General features: G+C 41.6%; 1 protein-coding gene across 5 annotated transcripts in view; it reads right to left on the bottom strand.

Moving 5' to 3' along the window:
- Positions 1-1589: 1589 nt before the first annotated feature.
- The window catches only part of ltbp3 (latent transforming growth factor beta binding protein 3), a 161924-nt gene continuing 144251 nt past the window's right edge, over positions 1590-19262 (bottom strand). For 4 of the 5 annotated variants that reach the window (XM_034178557.1, XM_034178561.1, XM_034178558.1 and 1 more), the window contains 9 exons: positions 15780-15860; positions 15460-15588; positions 15230-15367; positions 15008-15148; positions 11313-11441; positions 7152-7313; positions 6979-7068; positions 4228-4356; positions 1590-4089 (listed from right to left, as the gene is read on the bottom strand). In XM_034178557.1, coding sequence (XP_034034448.1) covers positions 3938-4089; positions 4228-4356; positions 6979-7068; positions 7152-7313; positions 11313-11441; positions 15008-15148; positions 15230-15367; positions 15460-15588; positions 15780-15860 — 1151 coding nt within the window. In that variant the 3' untranslated portion in view covers positions 1590-3937. The remainder of the gene's footprint in view (positions 4090-4227; positions 4357-6978; positions 7069-7151; positions 7314-11312; positions 11442-15007; positions 15149-15229; positions 15368-15459; positions 15589-15779; positions 15861-19262) is intronic. The other variant, XM_034178562.1, reaches the window with a different exon arrangement.

Below are 19262 nucleotides of genomic sequence, written 5' to 3'. Positions count from 1 at the left end.
TTTGCTCCACTGTATCAACCAACACATTTTTTTACATCTGTATGTTGGTATGTACATCCTACAAGCATTTCCATTCCTGACTTTACCAGAAAAGAGTGTGTGGCTGATAATCACAGACATCTGGAGTCCAAAACACATGGTCAAGTCTGGGAGTATGTACTGGTGTTGCTATCTTGGTTCCTGGATGTCAACCTTCCAGACAGACAACTGGACCATCTACATGACTCCATCAGTCTGAAAAGTGGGTCTCCCCTTGGCCTTCTCCTGGTGCTGGGGTCCTGAATATTGAGGAACCTACTTCCTCAATCATGCCCAGAAAAATGGCAACATGGGTCTTATGGCCAAAATGTCATAGATGGCATTCCTTCAAAATGCAAGTCTCAAGTGGACTGTTTGTTTGGCACAGTTATTCCAGTGGTGCCCAAAAGTTTAAGAAAATATTGCGTATTTGCACGCACATTCACAATGTGAGATTTTAACACCAAATATCTTGAAAATACAATTAAGACAAAGCTACAGATTTTTCAAAAACTTGTTTGAAGTTATATTTCATGGGGTCACCATCTTTTCTGCAAGTTAATAAAAACAGATAATGTATTAAAGTTTGCAGCAAAATAAATAAATAAAAATAAAAACACAAGAACAGATGATGATCCTAAAATTACTCTGCTTTCAATTCTCTAAGAAATTACTACTATAATAATAATTACAATATATATATATATATATATATATATATATATATATATATATATATATATATATATATACACACACACACACACATTTATTATTTACATTAATTATTAAGATGTTATTGTCTTACATACAATTTGCAGCCTGCAGTTTAGCTTGTGTTTCGACGTTTCAGTGAGACGACAGATTTATTGGTGGATAATGTATGTACTTTTCCCCCCAAATAAATAAGGACAGCCATCATTATTAGAAGCAATTAGTTTTCTGGGGAATGTTTTGTTTTGGCATTTTTGAGTTCACAATGCACTGCTATTGTAGTGTTTCTAGTTTTCTGAAACACTGGATTATTTTTTGAAGTAGTCTTTTGGTTATGTTGGATAGTGGTGGTCTGTAGGCTTGACCCCAGAGGATCCTAAATTCTACTCCATGACAGACAGGACACTCAGTTAGGTGTTAGGAGTAAGGTTCTTAATATCCTAGTTGCTCCCGTTGTGCAGTTTAGTGCCTTGCAAAGCAGCACGTTGATAGTATGAATGGGTGAATGTGAGGCATCATTGTAAAGCACTCTGGTCATTTGCATCAGATGGAAAAGTGCAACAGAAATGCAATTTCTCATGTCCAAGAGGCTATTTGATTTCATACAGTGTAAATTTTGACCTGAGGAATGTCCTTAAAGGGGTTTGCCTTTAATACCTTTTGTGACTCTCAGTACTGTCATTTCACAGAATGAAATGCCAATTGCTGAAGTTCCATAACATGCCACACGAGGGCGATATCTGACACATAAATCCTATGTATTACCAGTTTTCAGGAAATGCTTTACTACAACTAGGGCTACATGGTAATCAACATTTTTGTTCCCATGATGCCATCATACACAACAACAAGAGTGACATCTTTAAAAAAAATTTATTATTAAAATCTTTTTCTCAACAGCATCTTTGGTTTTGTAAATACTTGATTGCAGCAGTTAGGGTAATAGACGCTGAATGCTGTTGATTTTCTGGAAATGCTACATTTATCAAATATTGCTGCTATATTCACTGCTAAGTGTGTGACCTTTTTAATCTAACTTAAAGTCCACTTAGGTGAGCATGTCAACTTATTTGGGTTTTTAATAATATCCAACAAGCTGAAACACAGGCATCAATCTTTCAGAACACATTACTTCACTGAACAAACTGTACAACAAAATTATCTTGGTTACTTTAAAAAAATCCACATCAACGCAAACTTAAATAGAAATTTTACGGCCAATGCTGTCAAATTTCAAGGTTTTTAGTGCAGTGTCCAGCCCTGTTGGAATGGGATAAGATTCATATGGGGAGGTGGAGTAATGCAATTATTACCAAAGATTCTCAGTGACTGTTCATGTCAGTTACAAATCTGGCAACTTTTGTAAACAACCTCGTGGATAATGATCTGTACAAATACTTGTAATTCACAATTCAGTGCACCACCTATCAGTTGGTACTGACAAGTGAAAATACGTAGAACATTAAGGGTGTGAATATGAGAATCCACCATGTTGCTGTGTTTACTGTGTACAGAAAAGGTAAACAACTCACCACACTTACAGATAAGCAAAGACATGATGACAAGTCACTCATGTCCCCATTTTCTTTCTCAATTTGCCAGCGTTTCCTTTCTGATTCTTTGTGGTCACGGTGTTCAGTTTCCTTAGTTGTCTCATGTGTTCTGTACCAATTCTACCTTTCCTCCACAAAGCATACCAGGATCATTAATATTTTTTTTAATGCATCTATTTGCATTTATTGCTCATCTACTCTCTCTATCTGTGCAACCCATGCTAATTTCGATGTCAACACAGGAAGTGGGAAATTTACCTCCCACATGCAACTGCTAGCTGTGAATTATATTGTGAATACAGAAAATTACTTCAGATTATATTAATCCAATGTGAATGCATATGTCAGTATCTTCCATCACATCCAGTGGAAAAGGACTTTTACACTGTGTGTATGTAAGATGGAGATGCTTGAAGAGGCATTTGGAAAACAGCCTAGCAAAAGCATCGATTTGACATTCACACTTCAATCGTATTTACATTGAATTTTTGTATCAATCTGTTGTCATGTCGGTGAAACCGCTCTGATATCTGTGCATCTGCAAATGCAGATTAAAAATATACAGACACATTAAATACAAAATCAGCGAGATGGGACATGTTTGCTTTATGCTTGTATGAAAGGTCTTCTGACCACAGGCTCTACTTTGACACAGACAGCACCTATCCATAGTGCGCACACAGGCAAAACAACTTACAACAGGTGAGGCCAACACATAGTTTATGATTATAGTGTGCTTGTCAAGGTGCATCCATTCTGTCCCAAAAAAGGAAAATGCAAAGAAGCCTGGTAATTTTCTTTCTACTGTTCTGAGAGATGATGGCAGTGCATCAGGCTTGTTTATAGAGTAGCCACTCCTATCACCATCATTTATACAAAGATTCCTGAACCCCTGCGAATCAGCAATAAATATTGCAGATGTCGTGTGGTAAAATTCCATTAATCCACCTCTGCATATAAAGCAAATCGTGGCCGAATATGTCTTAATAAATATTTAAAAAGACTTGTTTCAGACAATTTAAAAACAGAGAAGAAATACTCAGTTTGATAGCCTAATGTAGAGCAATTTAGAGTAGATATGGCATTTAAGTCCCATTTAGGAAATAATCAAAACATTTTCAGATATTACAAACCTTCTCAACTGAATCAGCAATGATCCTTCAGCGCTGATGAAATCTGATTTCTATCTGGTGGTAACAGAGAACTTTACATTTTAGAATTCTCTGTGTTCTACCTTTACGACTTCTAAAGTCAAGTTTGAAATGTTTACAAACAACGGAACTACCGGACAAATGTGTAAATCCGTGTGCTACTTTTAAAAATACATATTTCCTCCTTAAAACAATGATGAAAGACTGAAAGATCATTGCAGCAGCAATGGCAATAATACCACAAAATGCACATTATAATATTAACAACAACAAAATAATAATTACAAACAAACAAACCCACACTCAACAAGCAAAACTATCACTGCTTGTCATGACTGATCTTTTAAATGAAGGATGATGTGTGGACATTTCCCGAGCTATTCCTGTCACTCGGCTCTCAGCACAAACTTGTGTTTCTTTAATTATGATGCATGGTATATGTACAGCATGTGCGTGCACGTTTGTGTGAGCTGCATAGATAAACAAAGAGGCACACAGAGGTTACCGAGCTCTGCGGCGGACACACATATTTGGCCTGCGTGCAGCCACAAAGCCGGGTTTGCAGAAGCACTTGTATGAGCCAATGGTGTTCACGCAACGAGCGTTCTTGCACGGACTAAGACGAACTCCTAGTTCAGCACATTCATCAATGTCTGTGAAAACACACAAAGAACAGGCAATAGTATGATGGTTCAGTGATAAATACGAATCCTACGGTACTTGATAAAATGTAAGAATTACAATAAAAAACAGTATCAAATTTATTAAGAGACACGTGCGTAACAACTAACCTGTACAGCGGGTGCGGGTGTGGTCCAGTCTAAACCCTGGGTTGCATTCGCACATCGTGCCCAGGTAGGAGCGGACGCAACGGCCGTTTGCACAGGTACATTCATCCGAATCCTCCTCTGAACTGTCACCTTTGAAGGACAAACAAGAGCAGCACAAAAAACATTTAGACAGATAAAACAAAAGTGGGAGGAAACTGAAATAAACTCAAGTCAAGTGGTGTGGATGACTTTCCAACACCTGATTAAAAAAAAAAAAAATCTCAAATTGAATACCTGCTCAAATATCCTGGAGTGACTGAAGTTGCCAGCTGAGGTGGTTTGGGCATCCAGGGAGGATGCCACCTGGTTGTCTCCCTAGGGAGGTTTTCCAGGCATGTCCAACTGGGAGGAGGCCCTGGGGAAGTCCCAGGACATGCTATATTTCCCAGATTGCTTGGGAATGCCTGGGATCCCTCTTTCAGAGTTAGAGGACCTGACCAAGGTTAAGCAACTGTGGGATGAGCTGCTTGGTCAAATGCCACCGTGACGTGGCAGATAAGTGGACCCAGAGAAATGAATGAATGTGTTGTATGTATAATCATCTGGTTTTTGGTTTGTGTTTTCAGTCCTTTGTATTTTACTTTGTGACATAATTTTTGGTTTGCATTGCCTCCGGTGGTCGTGTGTGTGGATGTATGCTGTTCTCATGTCCCTGACGCGTGTGGACGTGTCCTCTTTCGTCTCGTGTGGGTGCCCTCTTAGGGTCTTGTGTATGTGGGTGTGTGTTGGCTTTGTGCCTCTGTTTTGTGTGGGTGTTCATCCCTTGTCTATTATGTGTGTATCCCCACTCAGTGTCTTGTGTGTGTGTTTGTGCGTATTATATTTTGCTACCTATGTTCTGCCCATTATGCCCTGTCACTGCTGAGATCCTGTATTTGTTCTTTGCCATTTCATGCGCACTAAGTATCCCTTATTCCTCACTGCCTTGTGGATGTAGTTTGTATTCACTGTTTAACTCTAATACTCTTTTGTGTTCGGATCACCATCTGATTTTGTTCTTGGTTACTGTGTTTGTTTCTACCCTGTTGCTTACTTTCACTCCCAAGGTTCACGTTTCTTTCTGTATTATCATTTCTCCTCTTCTGTGGTTATGTTTGGTTCTTGGTATTATTTATTTTCCACTCACCCTTGATGTCCATTATGTTATGCTTCTGGCAGTTGTCTTATTAGTTTTTGCTACCTTGTATTCTGTTCCTTTCCACGTGCATTGTTGTTTCCCATTCTCATTTCCGCGCGCCTGTTATGATTTGCATTTAAGCACTCGCCCCTCCCCTGCTCAATGCCAGTCGCTTCCATCTCTCGTGTGGTTCATCCGTGAGTATGTTCGTGAGTTCTGATATTGTTTCGTCATTTTGTTGTTCGTGTGTTGATCATTTATGTTTCACCCTACCAGTTAGTGTCCCTTATTGATTATTCACTGGAGTTTGCTTTTTCGGGTCACATTCACATTGTCGGCTGTTTTGGAACTTTGGGATTTTTTGGGAAGTTCAACAAATCACCTTGTTTTTGAACCTCCCATCAGCTTCTGTTTCCGCTTGCATTATTGGGTTTAACAGTGACAAATGAATTTTCCAGAGGATGACAAGACATGAAAAATATGGGTTTTAGCATGAAAGCGATCTTATGTTATTGCACCAGAATTTGTAGTTGACACTTCGTATCAGGTAAGACAGAAGGTTTCTAAGGCAAGAGGTGAGATGTAGTTTGGCATTAATGATACAGAAAATTAGTGCAGTGCCACACGAGTGGCAGGAGTATTGGTGTACAAACAACACCCTGGCACTTAATGACCAAAACATTCACTCTTTCATTTTCTTAGTCCAGCTTCTAAATATCAATTACATGTGCTGGTTATTACAAAGAATGTTCCAGGGACAGAGGTGTGTGGTGATGTCGATATCTCCACAGGAGAACGAAGGATCTATGTTGCTGCATCCATCACACCATGGAACCATCTTGGATCCTGGATGGCAACCACCAAGGCAAGACAACAGATCCATCCCCCACCTCTCAAAAGTAACCATCCATCTGCAGAAGCCAGTTGAAATGTGGGGGTCATCTCGGTCTTCTCCAGCCATTTGGTGCCTCAACACTGAGGCACCTACATTCTGGATAATGCACATAAAAACATGCACAGTGTCACAGCTGATGCTCCCTCAAATTGTGAGCCTCCCAAAGTCATTCCAGTGGTATCCAAGGATCCCCCAAGGAGACGGTACCAAAAACATCCAGTCTGCACTTTATGTCACTCATTAGCCATCAAGCAACCTCATGATTTCTTAAGCTCTTCCAAGATGTTTCTCGATTTCAAACACTGAGCACCCAGAGATGTGAATGTGACTGCTGATAGCTGAATGTTTCTACAAATTCAGCATGATGAAATGTCCTCACTATACTCAGCCCAGTCTCACGTTTTTGTTTTCGTGCTCCCGTCACGAAATGAGTCGAATTTTCATGACGGGGCTTTTTTTTTAAACTCACTATTACTAACCCTACTCCTACCCCTAACCATAACCATAACCTAACCCTACTCCTTCCCCCACCCTAACCATAACCACCCTCGACACCCCCCACATGGCATCATGTGACAACAAAACCAAAACTATACAGCTTGTCCAGAATTCTTCTTCAGAGGTGGTATAGAATGTAATGGGTCAAACTCACACACCACAGGAACATCTGGTGAGTGGTGGGCACAGTGTGGAGTTTTACCTGGGTTGTAGTTGGCAAAACTTGCCCGTATATCTTGCTCCCCATCAGATTCAGTTTCCAGATGCAGCTCACACAGACGAGTGAACATCTCTGACAACAACGAGGAATTAACAGACTGTCAGCTAAAAACACAGTCAGAGGCTGCTGTGCAAACTGAGGGGTGTGTTTGTCACCTGAGTTTCTCGGGGGACAGGTGTTACACTCGGGTCCCCAGCCACGGCCGTAGTGACAGCAGCACTCCGAGTAGGTGACCACAATGTCATTCCTGGGCTCGCTACAGATCAAACCTTCATGTACTTGCAGGAAACACACGTCCCTGTGGGCAGCGGTGCGATCTGGGTGACAAAAAAAAAAAAAGAGTAAGAGAGACAGGTGTGATACCCACTACACTTCAATGATTAACAGTGAAAGGGCATATCTAGCATCATGGTTTCAAATCAAATCCCTCCCTCAACATCAAATTCCTCCCTTTGCTATATTGCATTCATTCAAGTAAATTATTTTTTTAATAACTGAGCCTCGCACACTATAACAGTTGTGTTTTGCATTTGACTTTAAGGAAAATCGTAGAGAAGCTTGAATCTTTGACTGGACTGGGTTGCTTGATGCGAGGACGTTTTGCTTCAAATCGCAGAAGTTTCCTCAGCTAAAATTCTTGCTCTTATGGAGAAGAATAAACACCCTAAGGGCAGGATCCCTAGTTGCAAACAGAGCAATGTAGTGTATTCTATCAGATGTCAGGAAAACTGTAACGAACACTACATAGGTGAGACTAAGCAACCTTTACACAAAAGGCTATACCAGCACCGCAGAGAGGGCACCAGTGGACCTCAGTCTGCAGTTCATCTCCACCTTAAAGACACTAACCACACATCTGAGGACAAGGAAGTTAAAATCTTAGCCAGAGAGAAGAAATGGTTTGAGAGGGGGGTCAAGGAGGCATTCTATGTGAAACAGTTGAAACCCAGCCTTAACCGGGGAGGGGGTCTGAGACACGCTTTGTCCCCTGTTTACAATGGGGTACTCAGGTCAAAGCAGTTTCAGTCTTTTGTTCATGGTAATGAGTCATTCACGTCATCAGGAGAGTCATCAAGGGAGCCATCAGGAGAGGCGTCTGTCCCATCATTAGGAGGGACAGCTGCCCTGTCATTAGGAGGGTGCTAACTAGAGCACAATAGGTGCTAATTAGAGCTACTGTTTAGTCACTAGCCTACAGCAGTCTGCCTCTCGGTGGGAGGGGTCTGGTTAGATTTAAAACTCCAGCTTTTGTGGCTTCTGTTTATTCTTTTATACAAGAGTCAAGACAGAAGTCAGACTACCAGAGCAAGAATTTTAGCTGAGGAAGCTTCTGCGATTTGAAGTGAAACATCCTCGCGTCAAGCAACCCAGTCCAGTCGAAGATTCAAGCTTCTCTACTATGGAAACCACCTGGACAACTGAGAGCCTTCATAGAAACTTTAAGGAAAATCATTACTTTGCCTTTTCAGCAGGAGGGAATAACTGGGTGTACTGTAGCTCAATAACTTTAATGTCATGAAATAAAATTCTAATACATTTCCATGGAAATGTATAGTTACAAATAAATTAGAAAAACACAAACATAAAAGATGTATAAAAAAAAGGTGTGTCGGATCAAAAGAGAGACATATCATAACCAAAAATCCACGAAACCTGAACACTCCCATGCAAAAAGCTGGCACACCTGCATATGTACTGAAACTTATTACTGATTCCCATCACCTGGCAAACAATCTAATAAGAAAATAAAAAGATAAAAAATCTTGTGGTTATCAGTTGGAAACCATCATATAGTATTATAATGTTATCTGGATATTGATCATATACAAGTATTTCTAGAAGCGATGCAATGAGCACCACAGCCAAACTACCTACAATGATAAAACCACAATTATAAAAATCATAAAAAACACAATTATAAAATGGTGTATGTCAGAGCACAACCCAAGCATGAAGTCAAAGCAATTGTCTGTAGACCTCTGAGACATGACTGTCATAGGCACAAATCTGGGGAAGTGTACAGAAAGATTTCTGCTGCTTTGAAGGTCCCAATGAGTACAGTGGCCTCAATCATCTGTAAATGGAAGAAGACTGGACCCACCAGGACTCCAGCCTTCCTCTGTGGAGAGAGGAGAACCTTCCAGGAGAACAACCATCACTGCAGCAATCCACCAATCAGGCCTGTATGGTAAAGTGGCCAGATGGAAGCCACTCCTTAAGGTGCGTTTACACATAACGACAACAAGTCATGAATGCCACAAAGTACACATTCTTGGTCGCTGATCACGAATGTGATGATTCGGGGCAGAGGTGTCAGGTGTCCTCAGGAACGGCTGCAACCTGTTACCACGCGTTATGATTAATGGCATGTGCTGCTGGAGAATTATTAGGAACCATTACGCACAGTCAAGAATAAGTTTCCGCGTTGTTGTGCGCGGTTGCGCGCCATCACACGTAACAGCGCATTGTTAAGTTCTGTCACGTTGTGAATGAGGCGAATTGTCTCCACACACACTCCACAGCAGAAGAACTTTGTGACTGCATGCTTAGTTGGGCTCTGTGCCATTGAGTGGCGCAGAGAGGAGGAGGTGACGGACAGAACCAGAAGTGTGGCTTCACGCAACTCTCGTCTCACTCATTTTCCCAAACATCAGACACATACAGCAGGTGGCACACCTGCAGGAGCACGCTGAGGAGCATTGGAACGAAACTTTTAGCCGACTTGGCATCACTGTACTCCTTCAGTATACTGCAGCAATGAAACTGAATGCGGTGCAGCAGGGTTTGATTGTGTGCACATCAGAGAAGAACGCTGTCACGCTCTAATAAGGATCACCACTCATCAAGACAAATCAATACGCTCAGTTGCGACCTCCATGACATGAGGCAAATGATGGTGGTGCGTGACATTCGTGGAAGATTTTTTTGACAGCCAAAAACATGCTCCACGAAAATCACGCACCAACACAAACTATTAACAAACCTATTCAGATGCATTACATCATGTTAAGAATGTTAGGAAAGTGCCAAGAATGACGCAAATATGACATTTGTAAAGTGTCTTGTCTATGTGTAAATGCAGCATTAGTAAAAGGCACATGGCAGTCTCAGACCAAGATTGAACTCTTTGGTGTGAATGCCAGGCGTTGCGTTTGGAGGAAACCAGGCACCATCCCTACAATGAAGCATGGTGGTGGCAGAATCATGCTGTGGAGATGTTTTTCAGTGGCAGGAACTGGGAGACTAGTCAGGATTGAGGGAAAGATGAATGCAGCAATGTACAGAGACATCCAAGATGAAAACCTGCTCCAGAGGTTTTCTGAGGTTTCTCCAGATCTCTCCTGAACATATCTGGAGAGATCTGAAATGGCTGTGCACCGACACTCCCCATCTAACCTGATGGAGCTTGAGAGGTGCTGTAAAGAGGAATGGGCAAAACTGCGCAAAGATAGGCGCACCAAGCTTGTGGCGACAGGCTGTAATTGGTGCCAAAGGTGCATCAACAAAGTATTGAGCAAAGGGTGTGAATACTTATGTACGTGTGATTTCTTAGTTTTTTTTTATATGTAATAAATTTACAAAAATATAAAAAATAAAACTTGTTTCATGCTGTTATTATGGGGTATTGTGAGTACAATTTCGAAGACAAAAATTAATTTACTCCATTTTGGCATAAGGCTGTAACATAAAATGTGGAAAAATGAAGCACTGGGAATACTTTCTGGTTGCACTGTAAATTAGAGCCTCTGTGGTGGTTTTATCTCGTGTCAACACTTGGAATTATTTGCTGTATAATGCGATGCAAAAATCAATAGTTGTGATATCTAACAGAACAGAATAATTGTATGTGTACTTAATGTGTTGATACATAATCAAATGTCAGTCCACTGCCATTAAATAGCTGATCCACAAAATAATAACTGCCTGTGGATTAGTGCGATCACTTTAACACACAGTACGTGTGTCTGGTATAGTGGCAATAAAATCACTACCTGTCTGTGAAATACAAGCCTTTTAAACTATCACTGAACTGTGTACTATATATTCCAAAAAGATGTCACTTTAAATTTCCTTGAAAATAAAAAAGATAAAACAGTGTGCATGAATATATACAATGAATGTGTATCCATAGTAACTATACAAAGTGGTGAGATTCTCAGAATGGCAAACTGCATAAAATGGGTAAGAGGGAGAAGTGTGATGGGACACAAACTGGGAGGACCTAGTAAGAGCAACATGAGTGGCAGATGTGGAGGTAAGCCAAATCTCATTTTGACAGGTCAGGCTCAGGTGAGCTGACGCACATTTTTACCCACCGTCATAGACGCACTGTTTGAGCGCTGCACTGAAGGTGAGGGGAGGGTCGCAAAAACAGTGAAAGGAGCCGGGCGTGTTCTCACACCTCCCATTCTTACAGTACAAGGGGTCCTGGCACTCATCCACATCTGAAAAGGGCACCACAGACACTGGTTACAGTATGAACTTCTGCTTGGGGCCAGCTCTTATCTACATGTGGCGAGCATAGTAGCAAGCGCACTCGTGCAACAATTTAACATTCCTGCAATGAATAGTCTGTGTACGAAGCTTGCAATGTAGCCATGAACCCATGAAGCCTAAAGTACAACATTATCATCCACAAACAACAGCAATGCCACAGAAAGTGAAACCAACCCGGATAATCTCCAGACCTCAACTCAGACCTGATCCGTGATCACAACTACCTAGAGAGGTGACAAGGTGCATCTTTGTTGGGGCACACTGAAACTTGATTGAGTGCAACAACAGTTAACCAGTTCTGACTTGGGAGTACACATACAAAATATGACCACAATATTAACAAGAGAAGGATTTAGTACAACAGACCAAATCTAGGCTCTAGTCTCCGATGTACCTGCTGCAAACATTAATCAAAATTTCACAACTTTATGAAAACCCTTCTCTGTTCCATGCTACCATGAAGCTGTGTAACTGGTGATGCAACAAAAAAAGCTGCACTGTGCAGCTTCTCCAATCACAACCACAGAAGCCTACAATTCCTTTGTGGTTGTTGTGGATGTTTTGGTGGCTTCCTTCAGTCTACTTCCTACATGGTCACTCAGTTTTTGAGAACTGCCTGCTCCAGACAGATTTACCATCCTGTATGTATTTCATGTCTAATGTGTATATATAGTCCAAGACATATTTAGTGACTTTGAGATGTTCATGTATCCATCCCGTGATTTGTCTGAAGTCAACTGGCTGTAAATGTGGTGATTTGTATGAAAAGTACTGTTTATATTGAAAAAGTACAGGTTGTGTATAACAAGAGACTCGTGGGCAAGCCCACAACATAATGGCGCCACAGTACTAGTAGCTTGCATGTATTATGTGCGTAGCAGTCAGTGGTATTAAATCTTAAACTGATCAACCTCTGTACATGTTATTGACAAAGATCATCCAACTATGACGACAGACCATAAATGTAGATGTCAGACCATAAATATTTGCTTTCATACACATCTTCACATGGTGTGCTACCACACAAGGAATGGGCAGGGGTGGCCTTGAACCGGGAACCTTCTGCATGGGAAACAAGTGCACTTAACCACTTGGTCACCACCCCCCACCCATTCAGGCTAATAATAAGAATTTATATTTTATTAATTCCCTTAGGGAACTTGTGTCTGCATTTATCCCTTCCTAATCACAGACATTTTTCAAAGCAATCTGCTCACACTAGGAGCAGTGGACAGCCACTGAGTGGGGCCCAAGGACCAACTCCATGTCTTCACACACTTTATCAAGTCAGGTGAAGAGACATGACCTCTACTGCTTCATAACAGCGCCACAATGCACATTTTAAAAACGATTTGTTAGTCTCCTCTAAATAAGCAACAAACCTTTTGACAAGAAGCAGAAAGTCTACACCGAATTTGGCCTCCCTTCATTGGCTTCCTGTCTCTGTGAGATCTGATTTTATTCATGGGTTAGCACAGGGGTGGGCAATCATGTGCCATGAAGGGCCAAGACACTGCAGGTTTTCCTTGTAACCAATCACCTCAGCAGGTGCTTTAATTAATGATCAGGTGTCTCAGCGGAGGATTTCATTGATGATCAGGTGTTTATGATCAGGGGAGAAGCTCACCAGCAACCCACATCCTGAGGTGACTGGTTGCAAGGTCAACCTGCAGTGTCTCCGCCCTCACTGCCCACTCCTGGGTTCGCACCTCCCTATTTAGCTGACCTAATTAAATCCTACATACCAACCCGAGCTCTGCGTTCCCAGGGCGCAGGACTACTGTGTTTCCCTAAGGTGACTACAAAGTCTGCAGGCCACAGAGCTTTCGCTTATCGTGTCCCTGTTTTGTGGAATGATCTCCCTACGGAGATAAAACAGATTGACTGATTTCATAGAAACATTCAAGTCCAGACTAAAGATGCATCTTTTCTCCCTCTCGTATGGCTACTATACTGGCATAGTATGGAACTATGCTTCCTCTCCTTTTAATTCATCTTATAAGCAATGGAACAGGTCGTAGCCTCACTTCATCTAAATTCTGGGTCTGTTAGTGAAGCTTAGGGGCTAGCAGCCGGTGATCACCTTAGTATTCTCTCTGCTTCCCTGTTCAATTAATGTTGGTGAACTCATGCCTTAGGTGCAGTTATTTCAGAATGACTGATTCTGCTCTTTTTCTCTCTGTCCGAGGCACTGATGAGACGTCCTGCAGATGATGACTATGCACTCCAGGATCCTGGACTGACCACAAGATGCCCTGGCTGAAGTTGATGCAGCGGTCATGGACCACCTTGCTGAGGGTGACCTCTCTGAGCCTTTGCAGTCTGCATTTGAAATACAGTCTTCCATGAAGACAGCTTTTACTCCCTAAGCAGTGGGTCACTCCTCTGAATCTGGTCTGCTTGAGGTTTCTTCCTCAGTATCATTAGAGGAGGTTTTTCATTAGCACTGTCACCTGTGTGCTTGCACAGAGGGGTTGGTAAGGTTAGACCTTACTCATGTAAAGCACCTTGAGGCAGCTTTATTGGGATTTGGCACTGTATAAATAAATTTAATTGAAACCTAATTTTTTACTCACACAGATCAGCATTGTGTGTCAGTCTCCCTCTGATGAACACAAAGCGGTTAAGAGATGGCACTCACAGTTGACACAGAGAGTTTCATAACATATTTCACATAATTTCAAATACACACCAAGTCTGTTTCTGGTGAACAGTACGTGTGGCATAATCTTCCTCATGGTCAGTCGGGTAGTGATTTCCTCACAATAATAAACGAGTTGTTCCCATTCCTCATTGTTGAAGGTGAGTAGATAGGACTGCTCAGAGTGTTCCAGTTTTACTATTACCAAATCTGTTTACTTAATAAATAAATTAATACAAACATTAAGGAGCAGCTTGGACTGAATGTGTTTTTTTATTCTTAATACATGGTGGAGCTGTAAAGTGAGTGTAATTGTAATATTGAGGAAAATACAAATATCAGATCGGGACTCGGTATCTGCAGATACTCAGTATTAAATAACTCAGAAAAGGATTGAGGGGGGAAAAAGTCTTGATCGTGACATTCATACCAAAAGCAGTTGTAGACACAGAGATGATGCATTTTCAGATGTAAGAAACAACTTGTTTCTTTAAATGTTGCTTTAACTGGAAAGAAGTTGCTGTGATGCCTTCAGAAAGAAGGCATCTCTCTTCCTCCCCCAGATTATGTGGCTATGTCACACGGGTCACAGAGCAAACAGGAATCCAGTGAATTTAGACACTGACTTTTTTGGAGGGTGGCGGGGTGTCTATGAAAAGCTACAGACTTGTGGGACATTCAAATGAAACACCAACCATACTGAATGCAGAGACATATATATATATTTTTTTTACATTATAAGCACTTCATGCAAACAAAAAAACAAAAAACAAAACAAAACATAAAAACCATGTGATTTCTTAATTTCCCTTCTTACAAACTAAAGTACTGCTGGATACTAATACCTTGTGAATTTGCGTCTGCTGTACTCACCGGCCTGCTCCTCAGGAGTCACACAACTGTTACGGTCTGTGGCCAGAGCCCAGGGTGGGGAGCAGATGCAGTAATATGATCCTGGTGTGTCCACACAGTGGCCGTTCTTACAGTTGGCTGGGTCCTGACACTCGTTCACATCTGTACAAGGACAAAGACAGAATAATATGCAGGAGCCTTCTCTTCCCCCTGCAGCTCAGGACAGACTGTATTTCTGTTCACCTGCTACAGTTGTCATCACACATTTCTTCTTGTTGGCATCTGGAGTCCATGGTGGGTTACAGCTGCAGAAGAAGGAGCCTTCTGTGTTGAAGCATCGACCGTTAGTACAAAGAGACTCGTCGTGACACTCGTTCACGTCTGAAGGAGGACATATCGGTTATGAAGAAGCGTCAACAGAAACAATGCAGGGTCACGTGTTGCAGTAATTTCTGTTGAGTGTCCGTAGATACCGATGCACTCGAGGAGGTTGCTGTCATAGTAGAAGCCTTGCTGGCAGTAGCACTCGTAGCCTGGCAGCGTGTTTGCACAGCGGCCTTTCTTGCAGATTTCATCAGCAAACAAAGAACATTCATCAATATCTGCAGGCAGGGATAAAAAGGTTTTCTCAGTAATAGACAAAAGGATGCAGAATAATTGAAACATGCTGTGATATACGTTTCACGAAAAGTCCACTGTAACTATTTTATAACACAGGATGGGAGATTTTGCATACATACTACAGTAGTTCTAACTTGTGAGTTCATAATCAGTCAGTTTCCATTATATCTACCATGGAAGGCTGGCAGGCTGTACTGGAGACCTTCTTCATAGTAGAGACCTTGACCATTTGGACACAGGGAGTGGAACTCAGCTGGGTGGAGAAAACAGGGTATTGTTTAAACCAACAATGAACAGGATGTTATGGAGATGATATAGGATATGACTGTGTTTCTACAACCCCTGGCAAAAATTATGGAATCACCGGCCTCAGAGGATGTTCATTCAGTTGTTTAATTTTGTAGAAAAAAAGCAGATCACAGACATGACACAAAACTAAAGTCATTTCAAATGGCAACTTTCTGGCTTTAAGAAACACTATAAGAAATCAAGAAAAAAAGATTGTGGCAGTCAGTAACGGTTACTTTTTTAGACCAAGCAGAGGAAAAAAAATATGGAATCACTCAATTCTGAGGAAAAAATTATGGAATCACCCTGTAAATTTTCATCCCCAAAACTAACACCTGCATCATATCAGATCTGCTTGTTAGTCTGCATCTAAAAAGGAGTGAACACACCTTGGAGCGCTGTTGCACCAAGTGGACTGACATGAATCATGGCTCCAACACGAGAGATGTCAATTGAAACAAAGGAGAGTATTATCAAACTCTTAAGAGAGAGTAAATCATCACGCAATGTTGCAAAAGATGTTGGTTGTTCACAGTCAGCTGTGTCTAAACTCTGGACCAAATACAAACAACATGGGAAGGTTGTTAAAGGCAAACATACTGGTAGAGCAAGGAAGACATCAAAGCGTCAAGACAGAAAACTTAAAGCAATATGTCTCAAAAATTGAAAAATGTACAACAAAACAAATGAGGAGCGAATGGGAGGAAACTGGAGTCAACGTCTGTGACCAACTGTAAGAAACCGCCTAAAGGAAATGGGATTTACATACAGAAAAGCTAAACGAAAGCCATTATTAACACCTAAACAGAAAAAAACAAGGTTACAATGGGCTAAGGAAAAGCAATTGTGGACTGTGGATGACTGGATGAAAGTCATATTCAGTGATGAATCTCAAATCTGCATTGGGCAAGGTGATGATGCTGGAACTTTTGTTTGGTGCCTTTCCAATGAGATTTATAAAGATGACTGCCTGAAGAGAACATGTAAATTTCCACAGTCATTGATGATATGGGGCTGTATGTCAGGTAAAGGCACTGGGGAGATGGCTGTCATTACATCATCAATAAATGCACAAGTTTATGTTGATATTTTGGACAATTGAAAGGATGTTTGGGGATGATGAAATCATTTATCAAGATGATAATGCATCTTGCCATAGAGCAAAAACTGCAAAAACATTCCTTGCAAAAAGACACATAGGGTCAATGTCATGGCATAGGGTCAATGTCAATGAGCAGATCTGATTTGATGCAGGTGTTAATTTGGGGGATGAAAATTTACAGGGTGATTCCATATTTTTTTCCTCTGCTTGGTCTAAAAAAGTAACCGTTACTGACTGCCACAATTTTTTTTCCTGATTTCTTATAGTGTTTCTTAAAGCCAGAAAGTTGCCATTTGAAATGACTTTAGTTTTGTGTCATGTCTGTGATCTGCTTTTTTTCTACAAAATTAAACAACTGAATGAACATCCTCTGAGGCCGGTGATTCCATAATTTTTGCCAGGGGTTGTATGTAGTGCACAATTTTAACCAAATACACGTGTTTATCGCCTGTAAAAAACAGGAACTGAACCTCCTCCAGCATTCAGTGAAACAACACAAGAAATAACATGTAGATACATGTTATTCCTTGTGTTGTTTAGATTAGTGTTGAGGACCCCAGTGGCTGGACAAGGCCAAGAGGACTGCTACATTTCACTTGAATGTGGCAGACAGATGGCTACTGTTGAGAAGCAGGAATGGGCCTTTTGTCTGCCTGGGTGGTTGCCATCCAGCAAATGATGTGGTTCTGCGGTGTTGCTGATGTGGCGAGATTAGCGGATGCTCCCAGGCTTTACGTCACTGAATTTTAAGAAATAAGATGAAACAAAAAATTAAAGGACTGTTGCACTCTCATTTATAATAATAATAATGACTTGGATTTACAGAGCGCTTTTCAAGACACCCAAAGCGCTTTACAAGTTGCATTATTCATTCACTCACACAGTCACACATTGGTGGTGGTAAGTTACTAATGTAGTCACAGCTGCCCTGTCATGCCAGAAGCGTGGCTGCCATTCTGCACCTACAGCCCCTCCGTCCACCACCTCATTCATACACAAGCAAAGTGGGTTAAGTAAGGACACAACGGCAATATGCAGATTTTTATGCAGATGCAGATTTGTGCAGATTTTTACACAATATGCAGATATTTGACTGGTTGGGAGCTGGACTTGAACCACTGACCATTCGGTAATAAGACGGCTCGCTCCACCAACTGAGCTATTGCCACCCACTTCTACCTTACACTCCGTTTACACCAAGTCCACGACGAAGGTGCGGTTGAAAAATGGCCTCTGCTCGCTGTCACTCTCACTGACTCCCACTGGGGTTGCAGGTTGGTCACAATGGGGTGTCCATGGTCGGAAAAAAGGTCGCATTTGGTCGCAATCACTCCCCATCGGTCTCCAACAGGTGCGCGACTGTACTGAACTGTTTAAAAACACTCGCACAAGTTGTGCGACCAGTTAACAGATACATGGGTCTCATAATTGGTCTTGATAAACTCTCACATGGCACAACTCACTCTCAGCATGATCCTATGGGTGGTAATAGACTCTCAACGGCCTCTACATGGGGTTGCATCAATGATCGCGGATAAAGATATTTTTCGCTCACAAAATGACGCAATGCAGGCCTGGTGTACACGCAAATAACAGATCACAACGGAGACCAGCCAACAACTGTGAGAGTCAACAAAATGTCATTATCTTGTAGGTCTTATATAGGTCTCAGTCTGGTGTAAACAGGGTGTCACAGACCGAACGGTCGCCCCTAAAAATTGGTCCGCCCTGCCTCCACTGCACATGCGTGAGTTCAGAGCTCAGCAGCTCGTCTGAGTCTGACTCTTTTCACCCAAAGCGATCATATGGATTAATGTGATTATTAACCATCAGATGACAAAGTAAAACCTCTTAAGTCATTCTAAAGCCAGTTTTAAGCAGAAACAAGGCCGTTTTAAGCAGAAACGAGGCAATAATCAGTGACACTTTGAAATGACGGAGGCGCACAGAACGCAGCAGGTAGGAGCTCATGTAGGTGCGGCGCTCTGATCGCTTCCTCCTATCTTTTATAATGAAATAATGTTGAATTTATGTTTAAATGATTGTTGTACAAAAGCTTCAGATATCGGTTGCTGAGATAAATGATGACTGGAGTGCAGTTTTAAGCAGAAACAAGGTGATAATCGGTGAACCACGGCTAATGACGCATGTGCAGTGAGGGCAGGGTGGACCAATTTTAGGGGTGGCCACTCGGTCGCCGACAGGGGCATTAGCAACATGCTGTATTCAGCACACAAAGCTACTGACCTACCAGTAACCCATGTG

This window comes from Thalassophryne amazonica, chromosome 9 (genome assembly GCF_902500255.1).
Source record: "Thalassophryne amazonica chromosome 9, fThaAma1.1, whole genome shotgun sequence".
Classification (NCBI taxonomy): domain Eukaryota; kingdom Metazoa; phylum Chordata; class Actinopteri; order Batrachoidiformes; family Batrachoididae; genus Thalassophryne; species Thalassophryne amazonica.
Note: the sequence above shows the minus strand (reverse complement) of the source record. Positions and strands in the feature narration are given on the sequence as shown.